Raw genomic sequence first — 23698 nt, forward strand, 5'->3', positions numbered from 1 at the left:
CAAGCGCCCCTTCCGCCCGCACGCCGCCATGGGGCCGCGCGAGCCGCGGCGGCGGCTGGAGGCGGTGCTGGGCGCGCTCTACGACCTGGGTGCGTGAGCGGGGCGGAGGGGCGGGGGGCGCATCGAGGCTCGGGGCTGGGTTCGGGTCTGCTCGATGTTTTTATCGGTGACCTGGGTGCAGGGGTTGAATGGACCCTTAGGCAGTTCAGGGATGACACTAAGCTGGGAGGAAGTGTCATCTGATTGAGGGAGGCTCCACAGAGGGGTCTGGACAGGCGGAATCGATGGGCTGAGACCAGCGGAGCGAGGTTTAACAAGGCCAAGTGCTGAGTCCTGCACTTGGGACACAACCTCATGCAGTGCTGCACGCTTGGGGCAGCTGATTTAATGGGAAGTCCCCTGATTTAGTGGCAGGGTGGTTGGAACTGGATGATCTTCAAGGTCCCTTCCAACCCTGACTATTCTATGATTCTAAGAGTGGCTGGAAAGCTGCCTGGAGGAGAAGGACCTGGGGGTGTTGGTTGACAGCGGCTGAACATGAGCCAGCAGTGGCCCAGGTGGCCAAGAAGGCCAATGGCATCTTGGCTTGTATCAAAACAGCGTGACCAGCAGGTCCAGGGAGGTGATTCTGCCCCTGTACTCCGGCACTGGTGAGACCGTGCCTTGAGTACTGTGTTCAGTTCTGGGCCCCTCACTACAAGAAAGACGTTGAGGTCCTGGAGCATGTCCAGAGAAGAGCAATGAAGCTGGTGAGGGGGGCTGGAGAGCAAGTGTTGAAAGGAGCAGCTGAAGGAACTGGGGTTGTTTAGTCTGGAGAAAAGGAGGCTGAGGGGAGACCTTATCTGTCTACAACTGTCTGAAAGGAAGTTTTAGAGAGGTGGGTGTCTATCTCTTCTCCCAAGTGATATGTGATAGGACAAGACGGAATGGCCTCAAGTTGCACCAGGTTGGAGATTAGGAAAAAAATTCTTCCCTGAAAGGGCTGTTAGGCACTGGCAGAGACTGCCTGGGAGGAGGTTGAGTCGCCTTCCCTGGAGGTGTTTAAAAGATGGGCAGATGATGTTCTCAGGGATACATTTTAGCAGAGAACAGGTACAGTTGAACTTGATGATCTCAAAGGGGTTTTCCAAACCAGCCGTTCTATGATTCCATGGTTGCAGACCACAGGTGAGAAGCTCAGGCCACTGCAGAGAAGAACAAGGCGATCACGGCGGAGGAGGAGGAGGTGAGCTGGGGGCCACAGATTAACTATCAGGAAAAATTTCTTCACCAAAAGGGCTGTTTGGCACTGGAACAGGCTTCCAAGGGAGGAGGTTGAGTCCCCATCCCTGGAGGGATTTAAAAGACGGGGAGATGAGGTGCTCAGGGACATGGTTTAGTAGTACACAGGTACAGTTGGACTTGATCTCAAAAGATCGTTTCCAACCAATTGTGTGATTCTGTGCTTCTGGCCTGCAGGTGAGGAGCCCCATGCTCGGAACACTGCAGAGAAGAGCAAGGTGATTGTGGCGGAGGAGGAGGATGAGACGAGCCAGGGGCCGCAGCGGGCGGAAGGCAGGCGGCGTGCAGCCCGCGACTTCTTCGGGGAGCTGCGAGCTGAGCTGGGCACCCCTGTCCCTGCCCCAACAGCCCCCGCTGCCTCACCTGCTGTGGAGGTGGTTGTGTTTCATGGGAGGAAGAGGAAGGGGCAGCCTAGCCCCTCTGCAGTGCCTGCCAGCCGTGCCCAGGTAGGAACAGGTGGGCTTCTCTGCTCCGCACTTGCCCTGTGCTGCTTGCAGCCTTGTTCCACAAAAATAGACCGTAGTGAATTGCCCTGTCCTGCTGCATAGCCTAATTCAAAATAAATTGCTCTTCCAGAAAGGGTATAGAATAAATACTTCAGCATTCAGTGCTCTGTTAAGGAATACTATTCCACATAGAAATGTTTTCTAAATACTTTTCACAAGTGGCTGCCTTAATGCATGAGAAACCCACAATTCTCTTATCAAATATCTCACAACTTGCTGATTGTACCACCAAGACAGTGAAACTGGGTAAGACTCTGAGTAAAGATTTTCTGATAAAGTATTCCACTCTTAGAAAAAATCCCTGTGTTTTTGGAGAAGTAACTGCTTCTTGTTTGAAATGGAGGTGTTCAAGGCCAGGCTGGGTGGGGCCTTGGGCAGCCTGATCTCATGGGAGGTGTCCCTGCCCATCGCAGAGGGATTGGAACTAGATGATCTTTTAGGTCTCTTCCAACCCCAACTATTCTATGATTCTATGAAATACTAATTTAGATTTTTTTTTTTATTTCCCCCTAGCTTAGTACAAAGTATTTCAAGGAACTTAAACAGAGCTAAATCTGACAAACTGATTTAAAACTTCAGTCCATCAATCAAAGGGAATAATACCTGTGAGTGATGTGAAGTGTTTTCCTTTCAGAAAAGGGGGCTGCCTTGTCACGGGGTACACTTCTGGGGCACAGCACCGTTACCGGTGAGCACAGCTCAGCTCTTGAAAGCCGTTTGGGCTTGTTTAGCCTGGAGAAGAGAAGGCACCTATAGCAGCCTTCCAGTACTTTAAAGTACTTTTCCTACAGGAAAGTTGGGGAGGGGATCTTTATCAAGGGCTGCAGAGGGTGTAGGACAAAAGGGGAACGGTTTTAACCTGAAAGAGGGGAAATTTAGATTCGGAAGAAATTTTTTACTCTCTTGGTGGTGAGGCACTGGAACAGGTTGCCCGGAGAAGTTGTAGATGCCCCATCCCTGGAGATGTTCAAGACCAGGTTGGATGTGGCTATGAGCAACCTGATCCAGTGGGAGGTGTCCCTGCCCATGGCAGGGGGTTGGAACTGGGTTATCTTTAAGATCACTTCCAACCCAAACCATTCTATGATTCTATGAAAGCACAGAGATGTTTATGTAAGTTACTCCAGCAACTTTACACTGAGCAAGTACTGGACTGGGATACTCCTTTCTAGTGACAGTTAAAAACAACCAAAACCTTCTGCATGTTTGGGGTTTATATTACCATCTCCAAAGCCTGTCACCACAAATTGTGAGATATCTTCTGTAATTCCCACACTTCCCATGCCTATTTCCTTCGCTTTTGCTAATGCAACTGACTGTAAATCCAAGATCCTTCGGCAATGTGAATATTCGGCTTGATGGCATCCAGTCCTGCTGAGTCCTGACAGGAGCTGCTGTCAGGTGCAGACTGAAGCAGGTCTGGTGGCAGGACTTGAAGACTTTTTTTTTTCCAATTTCAGAATACTTCTGGATAGATATCCTGTGGTTGAAATAGATGTATCCAACAAAATAAGTTGATTTGGAGATTGATCTGTCAATACGGCAAGAAGTTAATGAAACAGAAAGCAAGGCCTCTTAGCTGCTTCTTTGCAGAAGCATTTTGTTTGCTGCTCTGTTCTTGTGAATAGATGTGAATGTGAGGTGCCCAAGCTTCTTATTCTCTGTCATCACAGCAGCTTTTGGCTGTTCACAAGCAACATGCATCTTGGAGGACCAGTGTAAGATGGTCGATGGGGGAAGGCATACAGCATTAGGTCTCACTCCTGTGGTTTGGTTTGTGGGTGCTAGATACCCACGTGCTACCAAAAACTGTAGCCATGTTGCGTCAACAGAGAGGTGCGGGTTAGGTAGTTAAGAATTAAGCTTTTTCTGTGTGTTGCCACCAGCTATTGGTACAAGCACTAGTATCACTGTGCTGCCTCAAACCAATTTACTTAAAGTTAATCTTCTATCTTGCATTAGCAGTTTGGTATGGATTTGGAAATGGAAATGCGTGTGACATGTATCTTGCATGTGGCAATTTTTCTCTTATAAAATTTAATTTGTACTTGAAGGTATAAAATTTAATTGCAGCTATTAATATCTTAATGAATTATGAAATTCCCTGTAAGTGTTATCAGATGATCCAGGCCAGAAACTGCAAGACAAAACTATATGCACTGTGCTGTAATGGTAGCCTATAAAGTGTGCGAGGTTGTTCCAGTAAGACCCTGTAATATCTACGTATTAAAAATGCCACTGAAACTCTCTCTTTTAACAAATTCAGGTAATATAGCTAGAAAAATATACTGCTAGAAGGCTGTATATTCTTCCCTACAACTCATTTTACATTTCATTGCTTTCCAAAATACCATCACAATCAGCATTTAAACTGGTGTTACTTGTTATATTAATTTGAAATGTTTTGTTTATAGACCAAAATAGTGGATGAAGCGAAAAATGCGAACGAACAAGAATTTAACTTTGAAAAAGTAAGTCATAAGGATCTGTCTTAATCTCACTATTTTAGTGTGCAGGTGTGTGCATTTATATCCTTGGGAAAGCTACGGTGGGACCAATGGGAAATGCTTCCAGTGAAGGTTCTCCCTTGTAGGTGAGGATTTCCTAATAGGTAAATTTGGCTGCGTGCCATGCTAAAGGAGGAGTGTACTGGCTGTTGTCAAGTGCTGTGTGTGAAGGGAGGTGTGTTACAACTCTGTGGCCTTTCTTTCTGATCTTTCAGTGAGAATTTGAGGAGGGGGGCTCACTGTCTGATGTTACCTGTGTAAAGCCATGTGAGTACCCGTAATGTATAGCATAGATCTTTCAGGTCTGTGGCGGTAATCTTGGATTTCTGGTCTCATATGGGAGGGGTTAAAAAAAAGTTGGCATCTATTTTGGAAACAGCAGATGGCTTTTTTCCATTTGTCTTTTCTCATCTGTTCTTATGCGAACATAAGTAGCATTGGCCTTGTTGGATACTGATTTGTTTACAGAGCTCTGCAAGTTGTTCTGTATGCCTGATCTTTGCTGAGGGACATAGTGTGATCCAGTGAAGTCTCTCACTGGAAATTCTGTGTGGAACTCTACACTGCTGAGAACAGTGGGAATTTAACCACTGCCTTTGAAAATATTACAACTTCACCACTGGTTTAGCCAGGGTATTCTTGTGTAATGTCAACTATACATACATGTAAACCATTTCACCACCTGTCCATCTGTGTTTCTTACTGGTTAAGTACTCTGCAGCCAAGGAATGAAGGTGCTCTGTGAACACTGGGCACTGTGGGTAGCATGCTTCATTGTTCTTTGTGCAGCACAGCATGATTCATTTTTATACAGAGAAGATCCGTTCCATGTGAATGAGGAGAATCAAAAATTGTCTCCATGGCAGTCGATACCACCCAGAGATTAGATGGACAGTGGTTACCTGTTCTGCAGTATAGCTCCAAAATCAGTTTTGTTTTATAGCACCTTGATTTCAGGTATTAGGCAGGTTTATTTGGAGATATGACTTCGCTGTAGTCTGTCAAGTCTTATTTTGCAACAGGTTGGACAAATTGTAAAATGCAGGCAATTTTCTGTAATGTTCTAGGCTCGTCTGGAGGTGCACAAGTTTGGAATCACTGGCTACAAGAAGGAGGATCAACGTGAATGGGAACAGGAGCGTGCTATCATGCTGGGAGCCAAAGTAATTGCTGCTTTTGGTTTGTGCTAGGCAATCACCCAGCTGTTACACTGCAAGAAAGCAGTCAGAAACACTGAGGGGGAGTTGGCTCTGCTTCTTAAAACACAAGATTCCATGCCCTGACCCTTTTCCCACTTCATCCTTACTTTTACACTTTCTATTCTGTCTTGTCTATTTTCTTTAGACTTCTGGAAAACTAGTACCATTGCATTATCAGAGATGTTGTATAGGTGAAATGTGACTGATTGGGGTGGAAAACAACATTTACTACTTTTTAATCATGCCAGTCAAAACTAAATTGTTGGAGGGAGGGGCTTGCATTTTAAAGCTGCATTCTCCCAGTGAGTTAACGATGGAGAAGACTTTTCAGTTTTATTTATCATCAGTACTGCAAAAAAGAAAAATAATTCTGTAGGTCTTTTTTGCAGGGAGGGGAGGGTTATGAATTGTCTTTCCTGCTCTGTGTGCATGTGTGTGGAAACCTTGTAGGACTGATATAGAACATAAACATCCCTCTTTACTATCTCCATCAAGAATAATACAGTCTCTGTGTGTCTACCTTATATCTCTTAAGTCCCTTCCTCTCACCTGAAAGGAAACAAACCATTTCAAATGTTTCACCACCACCACCTGAAAAATATTGGCCATGCAAGCATGTGAATATTTTTTGAACCTATTTGAAAATTTCATTAGTGTTATCTCTCCCAATCTTCATTGCAGCCCCCCAAAAAGGAACATATGAACTACAAGACTTACCAAGAGAAAATGAAAGAGAAAAAAGCAGCAAAGAATGATGATAAGGGCAAGGTTTGTGTAAGATTTTTCTCTATATAAAGACAGCATGTAAGAGCTAGCCCAAGAGCCTGACAGACAGTGCCTCAGGCATGGTAGGAGTGCCTGAGCTTGACACCCACTGCTCCTTGTGGAGTAGGTTACTGACTCCAGCAGAACTAATCTCATCACTAAAAGCTATTTGGGTGCAGTGTGAAGGGCACAGAGTTAGGCTTATGTTGTGTTGGGTTTCACTGTCTCATCTTTTCAGGCTTATAGACTGATGACATAAAACCAGCAGGTTTTTTTTTTCCTTGCCTCTTAAGGGAAGAAAAAAAAATAAAGGCCTTCAGTTAAAATTTGCTGCGTGTTGTATAACCGCAGAGAGCCAGATCTTCACCTGTTTTTTTTATCAGCACAATCCCATCTAGGATCTTGCTCATTAAAGCAGGGGTGAGGTTTCTGTTGCATCCATACTCTAGCACAGCCCATCTGGCTCTGAGCCTACTCCCTGCCTCGTCATGGAATCTTCTTATGTAGGTGGGAGCAGGCTGTGGGGCAGGTAATTGCTATATCAGCCTGTTTCCTGCCACCCTCTTTCCCAGGGGACCTACTTCTCTTCCTTTGTTATGTGGCTTAAAGTACATCCAGTGCATGACTAGACATGATTGAACCCTGTTATTTGGCAGACAAGTAGGCACTTCTGCCGATAGCAAGTCCATCTAGACCCAAGGACCTATCACATGCCCAAGAAGCAAGCCTCTCTCCTCATATGGCTGTGTTTGTGCCTTCTCACGTGGCAGGGGCAGCTTGTGGTTCGTGAGTGGGCTGTACTTTCCGTATGGTGACAGGAAGGGCTCTGGGCATTCCATAATATGTTGCATCACTTGGCCTATCAGAAGGTCTCCCAGCCTAATTTAAGTGCCTGCTGCCACATGAAGCAAAGGCTACTGCATGTTTTGTGTGCAGGTGTTTTTTTTGCCAAGATGTTATATTGCTTTTCCTTTAAAATATGTATCTTTAACAACAGGAACATAAAGGCGATTCTCTTCACAAGAAGAAGAAGAAAGAACAGAAAGAGAGGTGAGCCATTTTTTAAAGTGGTTGAAAATTGTTTTTGTATAGCCTCTGCAGTGTATTTCCCCTGTGTAACCACGCACAGCCTTCTTCCAGAAGTCATGCAGATCACAGTGACAGGAACTTCTCCAACTGCAGAACTCCTCAGTCACAAAATGGTGGTGTTGCTCTGTGTCTAGCGGTTTCAGAGGCTTTAGTTATGCAGCTTGACTGAAAATATGTCAGCTCCAACACGTTAATACTGCAGCTGGAGGTGAGGTGGATGGAAATCTGTGTGTGGACTCTGAATGTGCCACTTGCTCATTTGCCCTGAGAAATACTTTCTGCAAAACACAAGCTACAGTATACAGAGGCTTGAAAGGTGAAGTGGCATTCTTGGTCATAGTGTAGCAGGTTCACTGAAATGTACTACTTATCTTCTTTCTATATCCCAGAGTCTTTGTGTTTCTAATTTTATTTTAAAATGTAAATAATTCTGTAACGTGCTGCAAATTTTCAATGGCTGTGCAGCTAAGAAAAGTTCTGGGGTCATTACCTGCTATGACTTTTATATTCCATAATACTAAACAGTGATTGCATGAATAGGTGCATCTTTCACCATACTAAGCATTTTCACGAGTTTCTGTTTTTTCTCTTATTTTTTTTTCTCTTCCTGTTTCAGGAAGGCCAAAAGGAAGAAATCCGTGCCTAGCATTTGGCCTGCAGGACAAGTTGGAAAATTCAGAGATGGAACCTTGATTCTGCAAAGCTATGACATCAAGAAAATTAAATCTTCTAAAATTACCAAATGAACTTATGACATAGGGTGAAAAGGACAAGATATGTAAGATAGAATTAACGTTGCTATTAACACAGACTTACAGAGCCTCTTGTCTTCCCACCATGCTTTATTATTTTTTACTTTATCTGTTGATGCAGGATTTTCTATATTCCATTCTGCCTTGGGAAGAATATGAGAATTTACCATTTTATAAATAAAAATAAGACTTCTTATTAAGAATGTTACATAGGCTATTTTTTATCAGACAATACATGGTAAAGAAAGCATTTCACTTTCTAGAATCAGCTTATTGGCTATAAGTAAAAATTCGTTTAATCCAGTAGTTAATGGATTAAAATAATACTTTTCACTTTCATCTGGAAGGAATATGGAGAAGCCATACCTCACTGACTCTGAACCTGAAATTGGTATTCTCAGACATTTATCAGGAAAACGTCTGTTTCTGTATGTTTATGACTTGTTAATGGGTAGTGGAACTGCAAAACAGTTTTCCTGTCCAGTAAGACCTTCTAATATTTCAAAATTACCTGCTTTGGAATGAAAATGAGATTTTCTGAAGTTTTGTCCCAGGTAAGAGTTACAGACAGACTGAATTCCGCAGAGATTTCCAAATAAGCACTGTTTCAAATGGTGGTTTGATGGCTTGGTTGTAAACCGTGTAAGACAGCCAAATGAAGCATGGACACTCAGTAGCTACTGTTTGTTCGTGGTAAACTCTTGTTTGTTTTGATCAGCGTTCCTGTGGCTCATACAGCTTTTCTAGCAAATCTTTACCAAAACGGAAGTTTTATTGCTATTTGAATTTTAGCTGTTTGGTGTTTCTGAAGTAACAGTTTTGTCCTCTGTAGCTAAATATTTTTTTTTAAGGTTGTGTTTCCATTAGAAATGGCAATGGTTAGTAACCTTCCAAAATGTCCTCTCTATTTTACCTCAAGCTGAAAAAACTTGAATATTTTAGAGAGAGGCAAAAATAAGGTTAACTATTAATGACAGGGGGAATAGTTCACACTGTGTTGTTTATAGTTATCTGCAGCTTGTTTGAACAGCTCTGTTGGTGAAGCAGGTGTATGCAAGAAGGAATCGGCCCTTACTGGAGAAACTTCTAGGTGTATTGGTGAAATTCAGCATATCCCTGCAGGCTGGGGAAGGGAAGCATGCTTCCTAGCTGCCACTTGGGAGCCTGAGTAAGGTGATCTCTAACCCTGAGTGAGCAGCAAGGTCTGCATGAGCTTACAGCTAGCAAAAGAGCAGCAGCATCGGGGCTGTCCTGTCACAGTGCAGGAAAGCGTTCTGGGGTAAGGAGAGCCACACCACAGAAAAGGGTGCTTTCTGGTGCATTCCTTCCTCCACACCTTCCATCTTACTTTTGGGTCCTGGAGAAGTGCCCTGCACCACAGAGAAGACTAAGAGGATGAAGAGGGTGCAGAGGGAACAAGTGCTGGGTAAAAACCAGAAAGCGGTGTTTCTGGAGCCATGTGGGAGGAGGAGGGGTGTGCAGAGTTAGTTTGCTAAATACTCTTATCACATTTCACAATTGCATAAATCAATTTCTTCTTATTCAGTATTGGTTGCAAATTCAGACCAGAATTAACAATCCTCCTCTGATTACAGATTTAGAGAAATGTCAAATCATGATTGCATGTGAAGGTATAATCACTAAGCAGAATTGAGTACAGAACATCAGGACTTGTTAAGGCAACAGATGGGCTTTGGATGTTGTGAGATAATCTGTTTTTTTTAATTCCTAGTTAATCCTTGAGCTTAGTTTTTCATTGCTCACTTACAGATAAAGTTTTGTTCAGATGACTTTGGATATAACGTGTTGAGGGAGTTTGACTTCAATCAGCTTTGGTAATTTAAAGAGTTCACTTTCCACCTCCACAGCTCCCAAAAGCTGTTTAGGAGTGAAACTTGGTCAGAATGGAGTGTCTAATTATTGCAGTCCTAGTCTCAGGCTCGTAAGTTATGTTAAATAAGAGTAGGAAAAAAATACATTTCATAAAATAGAGAGTTAAAACCTGACATGCCAAGCTGACAGTGAGACATGAAAGTCGGGGGGGGAGAGAAGGGGAAATAAATAAAATAAAAACTTATTTTCATTTTGTCACTCATTTAACATTGGTGTGTATGCATTATGAAAGGTTTCTCTTACATGGTGATAGGTTGTTTGTTTATATCTAATCCCCAAGGAGATTTGAGCTGGCTGTGCTACATCCTTTTAGGATACAGATCTTGGGTAAACACGGCACCTTCAGTCCTGTTCTGTTACTCAATGCGTTACCAAAAATGAAAATAAATTACATTTGGCAAACAAAACTGCTCAGAACCTGTTGTGCACCTAGTGTTTCTCTGGACTGGCTTGTGTTATTAGTTAACAGAGTATGTACGTGTCTGTTCAGGCAGCAAGCTGCTGGAGCACGTACTGAGAGATGAAAGCCAGTGTAGAATGAATAACTGATTGATTATTGGCAAGGGAAAGCAGAGACCCTCTTATTTTGCGCTCTACTTGCAGTCAAATAGAGGAATTAGGGATAAAGGAAGAATGCAAGGATTTATTCCTATCTGATGTCTTTGTCACAGGAAAAGAAATGCAAGTTAGCTTTATTACTGTTTCCCCACATGCTAAAACTCTTTTCTCCCAGTCAAACCGATTTGCCATGAAGGAGTTGACGCCAAGTTGTTGTCTCTTGCAGGGAAAAAAAAAGGCCATGATGGATGGTGTCTCCACACTCTTGGCTGTACTTCTGGTTGTTTTGGCTGGTTTCTGTTTCTCAGCCTGGTGCTGCAGTTGGAGCTAAATAAAACATCACCAGCTAGAGTCATAGAATAGTTTGGGTTGGAAGGGACCTTAAAGATCATCCAGTTCCAACCCCCCTGCCATGGGCAGGAACACCTCCCACTAGATCAGGCTGCCCAAGGCCCCATCCAGCCTGGCCTTGAACACCTCCAGGGATGAGGCATCCACAGCTTCCCTGGGCAACCTGTGCCAGTGCCTCACCACTGTCATTGTGAAGAAATTCCTCCCTATGTCTAGTCTAAATCTGCCCCTCTCCAGTTTATACCCATTGCCCCCAGTCCTATCACTACAAGCCTTTGTAAACAGCCCCTCCCCAGCTTTCCTGCAGCCCCTTCAGGTACTGGAAGGTCACTATAAGGTCTCCTTGGAGTTCTCTTCTTCAGGCTGATACTCTATAACCAATCTGAGCCAGAGCTAATGGAGTGCTGCCAAGACAGCGAGGTGTTTCATACCACTGAATCCAGGGTATGTCTGAAGTTCAGGCATATGGTTGCTCTGAGGGAGGACTCTTGGCTTTCTCCAGTTACCAAATTATGCTTGACTGTGGTAACAAATCAGGTATCAATAGTTAGATCTAGTTGGGCATGCATCCTGCACGTATGCTTCATCTACATTATGACATAATCTTTTTAATAACAGTTTGTAATAATAAATAGGGTCCCGATGCTGGATTTGTTGGCAATGTTTTAAGAATTTATTTAGAAACTGTTAAATAACAGAAACTCATATGCCAGTTTTTCTGAAAGGGTAATAATAATAATACACGAAAGAGAAAAAGCAGTTTTGTTTCCAATTCAAAAAATACAAACATTTGCTACAGGTACAAAACTATAAAAAGTTTGTATTTTCCTCTTGATCTGGTGACAGACACATACAGCAGAGATGTATATTTCACCAGCTCCAAATTCACATAAGCTATGGGAAACGGATAAAGAAAAAGATGTTGTGGTTAAGAAGAAAACAGGAATAACTTCGCATCTTCCATTTAACCAGAAGCGAACACCGTTATCTTATTCCTTTGCACTTTTTTCGTTGCCAACATTTAAATTAGTGTTATTCATGCTTCATATAACGATCAGAAATAACAGCAAATTTACCTCATGCATTTATTTTTAATATTCATCACATAATGTCTTCTTACCATGCTACCTAGAAAGGTTAGTGTTTTTATTGACAACACTTAAAGGAGGTGGGTGATGAAGGAATGCAGTTGGGATTCAGGATTTTTACTACCTACTGCCTCACAAGAAAATGTCAGAAATCCTCCAATTAGCATAAAAAATAATTTTATAATTAATTCTGCTTGGATCTCTTTGCAATAACAAATGTAACAAAAAAGTCACTTAACAGAAGGGGAAAATGCTGCCGAGTGTCTCTGTCAGTAAAACGCACACCTGTCTCCCATATTGTGCAAAGATGCAGGAGCCTCGTACATGTAGTCTCTGTGGCTTGCATATGGGCTTCTGCACGTAAGAAGACCGAGTGCATCTTATTTACGATGGATTTGTGCTTCAGGCTGTTGCTCCAGCCGGTTGTGTGTGTGTGCAGCATTCAGTAGTGCTGGGCAGAGGAATCACCAGAAATGTTGTCAGTAAAAACTAGGAGCAGCTCACTTTAAAAAAAAAATAATAATAGTTCAAAAAAAACCCAACATCTCCATCTCCATCTCCATCATCTTTGTTTGGTAATTTTCAGTGACAAGTGCCCTTTACATTTGCAGTGTGGCTGATTTGTTACCGTAACCTGTTGAAGGACTTGGAACTGTAATCTCCCTTCCAAAGCTGATCTAGCAAAGATGCCTGGGGTTTTCATATTATCTTGCCTGGGTCAAAGTTGAGTTCTTGACTTTGCTATTGAAGCAGAATGCTGCAAAGCTGGTAAGGCCTGAGATTAGGTCTAACAACTCTTTCCTTATCTTTCTGTTTGTGTTCAATGGATGTACTAGGTGGCACCAAAAGCTGCTGTTTTCCAGGTTGTTGGTACTTTGCAGCCCTTCTCACAGAATTTATTTAGAAACTTTATTTTTCTATATCATAATATATGGTTTAGAAACCATATATTTTGGATTATGGTCCAAAAATGCACCACCTCTTGTTGGCAGTTGCAATCGTGTTTTTCATATGCTGGTGGTAACAGCTTAGTCTTGATCTCATCTCTTTCTTACCTTAAGAAACATAGTTATGTAAGAAAAAAAGCTGCATCTCACATTTCTTCTTGCTCTAGAACAACTCAGAAACTAGAGTATTGGGTGTTCTCTGCCATCTTTACTAACTACGCATTGGAAGAGAAAAAAACCCACACAGAATGAAAATAAAAGCTTAAACAGCACTACGACAGAACTCTATCACCAGCCAAGAACAAGCTACAGCAATACAATATAATGGCATTATTTACAACACCATGGAACATTGTGCATATAAGAAATTACATTTAATACTTTTCCTGTTGAATTCTGATATATTGACATTAAGTCTTAGTAAGATCTTCTTGTCAGCTTTTTTTGAGTTGGTGAGGGAAAAGAAGGGAGTGGAATTGTGTAGCACTGCACGCCTTGGGAAGTCTGACAATGCTCCTGATGGCACACTTCTGTTTGGTCCCACTAAACTTAACAGCAAAATTTGCAGAGGAATAAAGCCAGGAAGAAGGGTCACAAAGGCTGAGGTTGGGGTTCACAGGGATAGATGAAAAATAAAGTGTCTTTTGTTGCTCTGCGGGACAGAAAACGTTTTTGCACAGAGGTTCCAAACTGGTGTATGCACAAGTTAAGCTTCTTTATGTTTATTTGAGGATGGCTTATTTGTTTCTAGAGAGGTTTTTTTGTTTGTTTCTTTAAACATTAAGTCAATTTACAGCTACCTTATCTGGGTTCAGTGCAAGAGGCTCTGCTTTTTTGCTTATAAGGAGCAGACTGGCCTCTAGGAGCAGAAGAGTCCCATGAAAGGCAGCTTTCTGTAGGTCCAGGTGGCAGGGGAGCTTGGAGTCCCAGGGAGCTGCACAAATACCCGCAAGGAATCAAAAGGAAGCGAAAGCATCCAAAGTAGTCCCTTGGGTATCTGTGTATGCTACCAGCCCTCCTGGGTTCTCCCTGGACAGTCACCATCACATTTTCTGCAAGGATCATAGTACAAAGGGGTGACTCCCTCCTAAAGAAGGGAACAAAAACTGGCATAAGAAGAACACGCAAAATGCTGGGTTTATAACAAGATGGACATTGGGGGAGTTACTTGCAGAGAAGCAAACTACCTCCAGCCTGAGCAGAGAGGTGGAAATGCCCCAGTTCTCCCCACCTGATGCTGTTCTGCAAAGGGAAAATTTTGCTCTGCCTGTGTTTAGATGGACACTGCCATCTGGATGCTCTGCATACATATTCACATATGGAGTAATTAGTTTCCTAGTGTAATTCTAACTACTTGAGTATTATTTCTGTTAATCAAACTAACAAAATGCATCCAGCTGAAGTTATGAGACTACACTTTATTGGGGTAACTGGTTTATTGCTATGGGCCATGCCAGACCCAAGTCCTTGGATGTGTATACAACCAACACATAAAACCACTTTATTTTTTGACCTAGGCTAAATTAGTATTGCTAAATAAGTATTACTAATGCAGGTTTCCTACTTCTAACTGTATTCCTTTTATTTTATTTGCATTTCTTCTAGGTTAAAAGGAGACTGTAAAAGTAGCTAATCTATATCCTACTTTTATGAATGTTAGAATGTGTAGAGGATAACAAATGAGCTTCTCTGGAGCTCTGAAGCATGTCCCTACCTGCTGTCCATATCTCCATTAGAAAGTAGTAACCCGTATCACTGTGTTATCCCTGGGACATAACACAGCAGAAACCGATACCAAAGCAACTAGAAAACCAAAACAGATTACTGCAAACGCTTCTAAAACCCATTCAGAATTAATTTTAAGCATTTGTCGATGGTTGAAGATGGGAAAGATGTAAATTCAGTTGAGTTTCCCTCACAGAAGTTTGGAGTAAAGACAAAGGTTCAGTCCCAAAATAAACAATGCCCTTTTGTTTTTAATACAAGTGGAAGTGGAGTGCCTTCTGTATTAAAACTATCACGGGATGTTTCCCAATATAAAAAAATATGTGCAACTTATGTACAGTATTCCCATACTCTGCTCTGGCAATACTCAAAGCCACTGCTATGATTATAACTGTTAGGTACATAGAAGAGCATACTCAAGAGGAAATTCGGGGTCCATTAGCATTCTAGCTGAGGTAGTTTAAAACAGACCCGCTAATTAGAAAATCCTGCACGAGTTTATGCCGTATTAAATGAAAACAAAATTATAACACATTTGATCTCTCCTTTTCTTTAAGAAACCAAAATGAGCATAGCACAGTTATTCCAGTGTCTACAAGTTTACTAATACAATCCGTTCCAGACTTTGAAGAAAGTACTGTTGCTTTCCCATTTAAAAGCTTATGTTATTTTTTCCCATCATTGGTTTTGTTTCCTACTTCAGTCTTGACATCACTGAAGATGCACTGCTGTTCTGCAGGAGAGGTGGGCTACGGGATGCTTGGTTGGTTACATGTAGCACAATGGCAGACTGCTCTTTGTCTGTGCAATAGCCTGGGACTGTTTTGTTGGGCTAACCTCCCCCTCCCCACAGTGGCTGGGAGGTAGGATGACCCCAGGGAGGATCCTGGCTGCTCTCTCCCAGGGGAGCCTTGCTGTTGCTCAGCACTACCTGAGTGATTTGCTCCTGCCAGAGACCACAAGTGGACTTGCAGCAGGATGTCTTGGAGCTGACAGGCTGCCCAAAGGCAGACCTGGGCTGTTTGTCCCGTGGCTGTGGTTTAATGCAAGGCAGTAAGATGCATTTTGGCTAGAATATTTGTTCTCAGGTTTAATAATTACGTCTGATAACAATATGCATGTGCGTATATGTATGCTCGGAGAAGAAAATTTATATCAGCAGCAGGATTTAAAAAATGGAAATAGTACATTGATGGTATCTAAGAGTTTATGCTTTTCTTGTTTAATAGCACCATGCTTACATAGGATTAGACTGACAGAGTCCGAGATGTTATGGGCTCTCACAGTCTGTTGCATCGTGTTCTTATGCATTGCTGCTATACACACACACACACTTGCGTATGTTAACTGGGTTCAGAGGAAAAGAAGCACACATACAAATCGATGTGTTTTCTGACAACAGCACACAGGTCACACTGCCACGGTTGTGGGAAAAGTTCCCTATTGGTCAGACTCCAGTTGTCATAGGCAGCACCTGAAACTGCTGCTTGTTTCCATGGGAGGTGCCAGACACAGGTGAGTCTTGCAAAAGATTTTTGTCTCTATCTAGAAAAAAATCATAGAGACAGACTTCACATAATGCTATGAATCTCTCTCACTCGAGTGCTTCATTAGGATCCAGACATCGATTAGCTCACACTAATATAATAGAAAATTAAGGCCTCTGATCTCAAAGCTACATTGGAACTACAGCTGCCCAGGGCTTATCAGGATCAAGGCTGGAAAGCAGCATTCTCTACATGGGACACTTCACATGTTCCATATTTAAATAAATCTCTTATCAATTCAATTCAAAGGGATCTCCACTGTGCCTTTTTTCAAGAGCTGTGCTGATTACCACAATCAGGTTTTCCATATGTGATAGTCTCCACAATCACACATAAAGAACAAATACTAAAATGTATTGAGAATGTTTTTCTCTCTGCTTTTCATATCTGAATTCTGCATTTATCGTGGTGTTAGCTAAAATAAGTGCAATTATTATATGGCAGTGTTTGGAAACCAATCTTACTCTCGATGAAGATGGCTGAGTTCTGCCACTGAATTCTAGGGGAACTTTATCCCACAGTTTACTGCAGTCCAGAGCCAGAAGGAATAACTAACAGTCATTTGAGGCCCTGAATGTAATGGACAAACAGGAGTTTTTGAGCACTCAGCCTCCACTTCAGCTGTCCAAGCGTATACTTTCTTGATTTAAGGACTTCAAGTGGCAAGGGAATGCAGTTCACTTACTGGTAAACTGCTCCATCAACTGTTGTCCCTTAGTCTTATTCTTACTCATTTGTTTTCTGGCATCCCTAGTATCTTTTAAACACAAATCCAGCCATGAGAGAGAAAATACAGTCATTTAACCTTTCGCTTTACAAATATGTGTGTGTGTGCATGCGCACGTTTGTGTACATATATGTGCAATGCAGTGTAGATATGTTCAGGTACCCATCTGCAGTTGAGGGCCAGTTCAGTGGATAAGCTTGCTATGGCTGTTAAAAACGGAGTGGGCTAGCTGTAACCAGCGAATAATTTGGTGAGCAACATACCATATGATGCTTTAAGTCCGGGAAGAGAATGCCTTTTTACTGACTTACTGAAAAGTGCCAAATCACACGGAGAAAGCTTACAGAATCCAGCATAAGGTTGGGCAGTGGCTTCACTAGTTGTTGGGCAGCTTGGGCTGTTTTACACATTGTGGCACCTCCAGTCCTGTATGCAGGGTCACCTGCACAAAAAAGAAAGAACACGTAGATTCAAAACTGGAACATCCTCAACAGAAAGGATTCATGAGGCCAAGAGCAAGTAAATGACAGGGGAAAGGCTGTGGGACTTCAGGTCCAGGTTTAAGTCATCAAGAACAACAATGGAGATGATATTGAGCCCCTGAAATAAAAAGTCTCCTTCCCCCTTCCCTCCTGAACACCTTGGGTTCTAGAAGACAGTTGTCCATATCCGGACACCAGTTGTAGCTCACCAACAGCACTGCCTGCTGGACATAAGGTGGATGGTGTCTTTGTGTGAGTACTTCAGGACAGGCATCGCAGAGTGGAGCCCATGTACTAAATACAAGAAAATCCTTTTGACTTTGTTGTTGTGGCAGGACAGAGCACAGGACTTTTAGTGCTGCTTCTATTAAACTGACATCTCTACAAGGACCAGGGTTCCCACACAGACCTACCAGAGCAACATTCAACAGTAAACACAAGCTTAGTCTCAGGGTTTCCCTCTGATCCCTTATCAGCCATGCTCTGTCTTAACAGAGTTGTAGTAAGAAATATAAGCCAGGTACTTGAAGGATGTAGGTAGATAAAACTGAAGGTAGGCTGTGAGTAAAAAGCTTTTGAATATAGCAGTGAGGTGCCTGGAGAAGTGCCTGCGTCTTCCACAGTGGTGCATCTGACACAATAAAGCTATGAAACCTTCTTGAAAGATTTGTATGCCACCAGTAATGACTGCTAAGTGTTCATTTACTAATAAGGCCATGTGAGGTTTCTGGTGTCAGTTTGGGTGTTTTAAATGTTGTGTGCTCCACCCTGGCTGCATCAGCCCTGCCTGAATTAAGCCAACCCTCCTTCAAGTCCTCAGGCTCCTGAGTTTCCTCAAGCACTCCCTTACGCTACATCCTGTTTCTAGCAGTATGCAGTGGTCTTGAAGTAAAAGTGCATTCTCTTTAAAGAGAGTTCCTCCAAGAGGGGATGCTCTTGAGAATGCAGAGCAGTTTCCAAAAGAATGATGTACTGACTGGGTCTTCTCTGTTATACTAATTCTCTGACCTATGTTGTCTTTGCTCTCCTTACCACCGTGCTGTTCACATTTCTGTTTCTTGCCAATGTTATTAACCTCCAAATACATGACCTAAGAGGAATTTGGATACTCATGGTTTTTAGTCAAACTGGCAGAGGAAGCCTTAGCACCACTGCTTTCCAGCTGGGTCATTGCAGCAAAATAAGTATAGGAATCGGTGTGTGCAGGTACTTCTACTTATTTTTACAGCATTACTCCTCACATCTGTGAAGCGAGGTAAAAGGTCAAATGCAGTTTTCCAAAAAGTGTTAGCAGCCCAGCTGCCAGTCTGAGAAGGAAAGAGCCCCAACCCATACTGATTACCTACAGATGACATTATCAGCCTAAGCAACAGCGTTCGGTAGCATACATTCTCCTTTAGGTGAGAAGGGAAAAGGGGACTAAACTGCAGAAGACTTGCCTGGACATTTCGATTGAGGCTCAATGCAGGCATGAAGACACCCTCGATGTTTTCAAACGCTGGAGGCCCTTGCTGCTGCCCATTTATGTAAAAGGTCAGGTTGTGCTTGTTCAGATCCAGGAGAACACCAACGGTGGCACCTTTAGAAACTCCTCCTTCAGTCCTATGGTATAAAAGGACCAGACTGTTGGTGAAGGCAGAGTGCTACACCACCGCTGCTCTCTCTAGCACAACACAGGCTTACTAAGCAAAGGGGCAGTGGAACAGTATGGTAAAATGATTATCCCTGTGACATTTAGCAATGACTGATCCACGCTTTCACCTGAAGCATATGTACCGCATTCATGGGAGATTAATCGGGGAGCCTAAAGAGAAATTAGTCCCATCTCTTCTCCAACCGCAATCTAAAAGCGAAAAATGGTGTCCAGAGCTAAGAGGTCCCCTCAGCTGCTGAGAGACAGTGAGGTGAGCAGGTCAGGTTAGTACTGTGCATGTGGGACAGGAGTCCTGGCAACAAGGCTCCTCAGAGCATCCCTGCTACACTGAAGTGATCATAGCAGAGAACAAAAAAGCAGAAAGCTGGATTCTTAGGCATTCATTTCTAATCATTATGCTTGCTAACGGCTTGAGACTTGGACTTTCCATTTGGCATCCCCAAAGGAGACCCAGCTTTCCAGAGACCAGGGATTCAGCATAGATACAACAGATCATTGTTTGGGGGAGGAAGGGAAGGTGGGCTGGTTAGGGATAAGCATAGCTCCCTGACAGACAAGGTGCTCGGCTATAGGACTGGGAGCTATTTCAAGTGTGCAGGCACGGTTATTAATACCAGTGATAATTGGTTGTGTCAGGAGCAGCTGCTGAGAGCTACTGTGGTGTCAGAGCTTGCCAGGATAGAGTCAGCCAGCCATTACACGCTTGAGCAATTTGACGTTAATGCACTTTGATTTGGGCGTTAGTCAAATGCAGTATTACTTTAAAGAGCACTAAGCAAAAGAAATCTACTAGATATGCAGATTGGCCACAGGCACTGCTACTCTGCTAATATCACGGGGGCTCTGCAAAGGATTTACAGCCTGACAATTTGTTCAGGGTAAATCAGATTTCAAATAATTTGCAGTAGGAAAGGAAGCAGCTGTCTTTTGTCCCACACACTCCCCTCAGGCACACAACAGTCAGATTGATGTAATTTTAACATAAAATTTATCACAATAGGTAGGCAAAACATAAAAAAAAAAGGGAGGGGGTGGGGATCAAAGTGCGGTTAGGTGCTTGGTAAGAAATTTTCATCTTGTCCACTAGGTGTCACAAACTGCTTTCCTTTTGAATAAATGTGGCACATGGCATTTCCTCTGAAGGTCAAGGGAGTTTTATCTGTAGCATAATAGTATAAAATACAATTCTGACTCCTCCGTTTAAAGCTTTTCAAACAATAATAGTACAGCTGAGAATCACAAATTGGCTCTGAGATGTGTTAGATTTCACACTTTACTGTTCTCAGCTGCCTTTTATTTGCTTTCTGGTTCTAGAAGCATTAATAGGTTTCTCTGAGCTGTTCTCCAAAATCATGAAGTACATCATTTTCCAACAAAAGTTAAGATGCTTACTTATCCTCAGTATCTAGACTGGTTTTATTAAAAACATTCAATCATAACACCCATGATGAGATTGTGGGAAGCAGCACTAGTATGATCTAGAGCTATTTACAAATATATTACATTTTTTCTCTCTATTTAGGAACAGCTTTGATCGTAGGGCGCTACATTTTATATCCTGCAGTGTTTGAAAATAGGTTTTATGACATGCTTTTAAATGACATTGATTCTCTCAGGGAAACGGAAACAGCAACTTTGCCTTTTTGAGATTATTATGCTCTTTCCTATATGATAAGCTAGTTTGCTTCTTGCAGGCTAATTAGCTGTGGACTGCACAGTGACATTGAGTGACTTGTCTGCAGCTCCTGCAGACAGCCCACCTGAGGAGGAGATAGATGCTGCCTGCAAAGTCCAGCTGAGGTGAGTGCAGGACCCAGCTGAGGCCCCTCTAGCAGTCACACAGGTGTAATAGCAGAGCAGAAGGCTGGGGAACCTCTCCCTTCCTTGCTGCCCCAAGTCTTGCAGGACTTCAGCAGGTAGATTGCCCTGGTTCCTCAGCCACCACCTCCCCACAGTGATCAACCATCTCTCTCAAGACAAAGCCAGGGCAAAGGCAAGCAGGGGAAACTTTGCCGTGGTGCTAAGGAGACTGGACTTCTTGTGAGAACAGCTGTTCTTACTGAGCATCCTATCATTTCCTTGGGAACCATACTTTGAGGAATCCAGTGCTTTATGAACTGTTGTCATGGTCACTTCCTTTAGGAGGAGAGGTGGGAGAGTCAAAGTTTCATGAGCAAACTTATGAAAGGTAGTTCCTTACTGTTCTGTACATAATTGGGACAGCATCACAAGACAATTTTTCTAATAAAAGCCTTATCTGCAATAAAAAAAAAGCCAGCTAGCTGAAGAAACTCAAGCGCACGTTGCTGTCTCTTGCTACGCTTCTGTGGTGGCATGTAAAAAAGCTGCTGCTTTACTCTAGTGCATTTTCTAAACTACTTAATGACAGTTATACCATAAGCCTCTAATAATGTGCAGGCTACGTAAAAGAAAAATACCACTGTTTCTAGCGATATTTCTTCAATATATACTTAGCATTCATTAAATGATAACCCATTTTTGAAGCTATGCACCACTCTCATTATTTCAAGTAAACCCAAATCCTGCACGTGTTTTTTTGGGGTTTTTTTTTCTGGGTGGAACAATAAGTCCTGAGTGTGGAAATGCTGTTCAGAAGCCTGGAAGGTCAGAGTACAGATACGGGAATTTTCCTACCATAAAAAATGCCATTGCCTGTGGCAGTGGAGGCAGTTATTCTGCTTTCAGCAGCGTCTTGGACAATGTGCAGAACAGGGCTGCATAGACTGGCATGAGGAATTAAGAACAGCAATAAGTTTCAGTATTATTGAAAAATAAAGCTTATCAATTTATGAACACTTTAATACACTATATCATTATTTTAATGTTCCCTTAACAGTATTTAATCATGAGCTTTACAGTAAGTTAACACCTTTAACAAGTTTATTGTCAGACAGTATTTTTTGGGCAATTAGAACATTTTTGTGTGATGAAAATCTGATGTTGATATCTCTGAAGTCAGTGAAGTAACTCTCCTGATCACAGGGAGCTTTAAGACTACAATCCAAATTCTCTAGACTTTGACTTCCCATTGCCCTTCAGCATAAAACATTACAGTGTGATTTCTGTCTCTTTCTTTACATGTAGTGGCTAGAGCACAGCCTACAGCACCAGGTGCTCCTGCTCTTGGGAACTTTGCCAAGGAATGGATGGATCTATTGCAATGTATGCCAGTGCCTCTTAGCAACAGGCATACATCATCTCTGGTGTGCGCTGATTATTTCAAGGAACAACAAGGCTGAAAGGTACCTCACAAAGCTATATCCCTGCTCTAAAGTGTTTTCTTAACCAATGTTTTTTCAAACTATTCTCAAAGGTCCTCTCTGATAGTATGAGAGTCTTCCGTTCCTGCCTCTTCTTCCAGCATTACAGAAGACATGCTAGTTTTTAAGGATGTAGACAGATCCAATTTTGCATGTTGTGAATGAAAAGGACAGGAAAGGACTCTAAACGCGTCAGGTCCCATGAATAGGTCTTTCAAGCTCCACCTCAGCTTACCCTTGAAGCTAGTCATTTATTTATTGCCCTAATTTCTTCTTATGAAGATTAGGAAGAATGAAATGGTTACTAAGACATAGCCTCCATCATAATAAAATCCGAGAGGCTAAAAGCTGACAATAAATTTCCTTTGAACTGTGACACTGTGTTCTCATGCCCACGTCTCCTGTGGGGAAAAACAAGTAGGCAGTAATAACCTGTTTCCACAAGACTATTACAGCTAATGAGTTAAAAAACTGACCTACTTGACTGTCACAGTTAAAAATATAATGCCTAGACCTAATTTCATTGAAGCGCATGTGATTTCATAACGCTACATGCCCTCTGCGAGTGTACTTCCCTTGAACAGCTATTCCGTGGGTCTATCCATGCCTCGAATGTGCTTGCAAAACCTTTGTGCTCTATCTAGTAAAACCCAGGAATGTCTCATCAACAGAAAGCACTTTGTTCTCCTTTTAAAGTAGGATGAGTGGAAATATGAAGTGTTTTCCATTGTGCTTCCCAGAAAAAAACCCAGATTTTGCTTCACTTGTCTGTCGCTTGCCAGGAGGAAGATGCCGAGGACCAAATCCATAAAATAGGTTTCTGGGACAGTAGCACACAGAATGGTTGCCAGCTTTTCCCCAGAAAACATAAGCTGTTTCACAGAACGTTACAATTAATACAGCTTAATATTACTTCTGCCCTAAACTGAATCAGGATATTAAAGGGACAGTGAACCTTTTGATGTATTTATTATAGTGGTGTTAATTTATATTGATTTAGAACATCTTTTAAGGCCTTTTGAACCAATGAAAATATTCCAGTTGACTTCAGATAGCTTTGGACCCACCTACAAGGTTCTTCCACCTGTCTGTAATGAACTGCAAAATCAAACTACCATTTCAAACAAAAAAAAACCCCAGCAACTGCAGTATACTTACTTAAAATATAAGTATGCTTCAGTGTATAAATGACTATTAAACAGGAAACATTACAACCTGCTGTAAGATACAGTGAATGTTGGCATGAACTTACCTCTTTAAGGAGATAACATCAGCATTTGAGCATTTTAAAAATCACTGTAAGCCTTTGTTTTTATCATTTGGTATAACAGAAACAACAGTTGAGC

At 42.3% G+C, this 23698-nt stretch overlaps 2 protein-coding genes across 5 annotated transcripts in view; one reads left to right on the forward strand and one right to left on the reverse strand.

Annotated features, from left to right (window-relative positions):
• Nucleotides 1–28: 28 nt before the first annotated feature.
• On the forward strand, nucleotides 29–8093 carry C3H1orf131 (chromosome 3 C1orf131 homolog). The gene is made up of 7 exons (XM_054062332.1): nucleotides 29–89; nucleotides 1459–1727; nucleotides 4202–4258; nucleotides 5362–5457; nucleotides 6175–6261; nucleotides 7256–7308; nucleotides 7964–8093. Exons 1-7 carry the CDS (start codon nucleotides 29–31, stop codon nucleotides 8091–8093), a joined length of 753 nt encoding a protein of 250 aa, XP_053918307.1.
• Nucleotides 8094–11560: 3467 nt separating this feature from the next.
• The window catches only part of TRIM67 (tripartite motif containing 67), a 40103-nt gene continuing 27965 nt past the window's right edge, over nucleotides 11561–23698 (reverse strand). For all 4 annotated transcript variants that reach the window (XM_054062797.1, XM_054062796.1, XM_009567085.2 and 1 more), the window contains exons 9-10: nucleotides 18857–19019; nucleotides 11561–17377 (exon numbers count right to left, since the gene is read on the reverse strand). In XM_054062797.1, the coding sequence (XP_053918772.1) occupies nucleotides 17312–17377; nucleotides 18857–19019 (229 nt within the window). In that variant the 3' untranslated portion in view covers nucleotides 11561–17311. The remainder of the gene's footprint in view (nucleotides 17378–18856; nucleotides 19020–23698) is intronic.

The sequence above is a fragment of the Cuculus canorus genome, chromosome 3, assembly GCF_017976375.1.
Source record: "Cuculus canorus isolate bCucCan1 chromosome 3, bCucCan1.pri, whole genome shotgun sequence".
Classification (NCBI taxonomy): Eukaryota; Metazoa; Chordata; class Aves; order Cuculiformes; family Cuculidae; genus Cuculus; species Cuculus canorus.

Excerpts from the sequence above, each read along its gene's own strand:
- C3H1orf131 (XM_054062332.1), top strand. The coding sequence starts at position 29 with ATGGGGCCGCGCGAGCCGCGGCGGCGGCTGGAGGCGGTGCTGGGCGCG. Across the intron at positions 90-1,458 it reads GGGCGCGCTCTACGACCTGG|GTGAGGAGCCCCATGCTCGG; the intron begins GTGCGTGAGCGG and ends TCTGGCCTGCAG. Across the intron at positions 4,259-5,361 it reads AAGAATTTAACTTTGAAAAA|GCTCGTCTGGAGGTGCACAA; the intron begins GTAAGTCATAAG and ends GTAATGTTCTAG.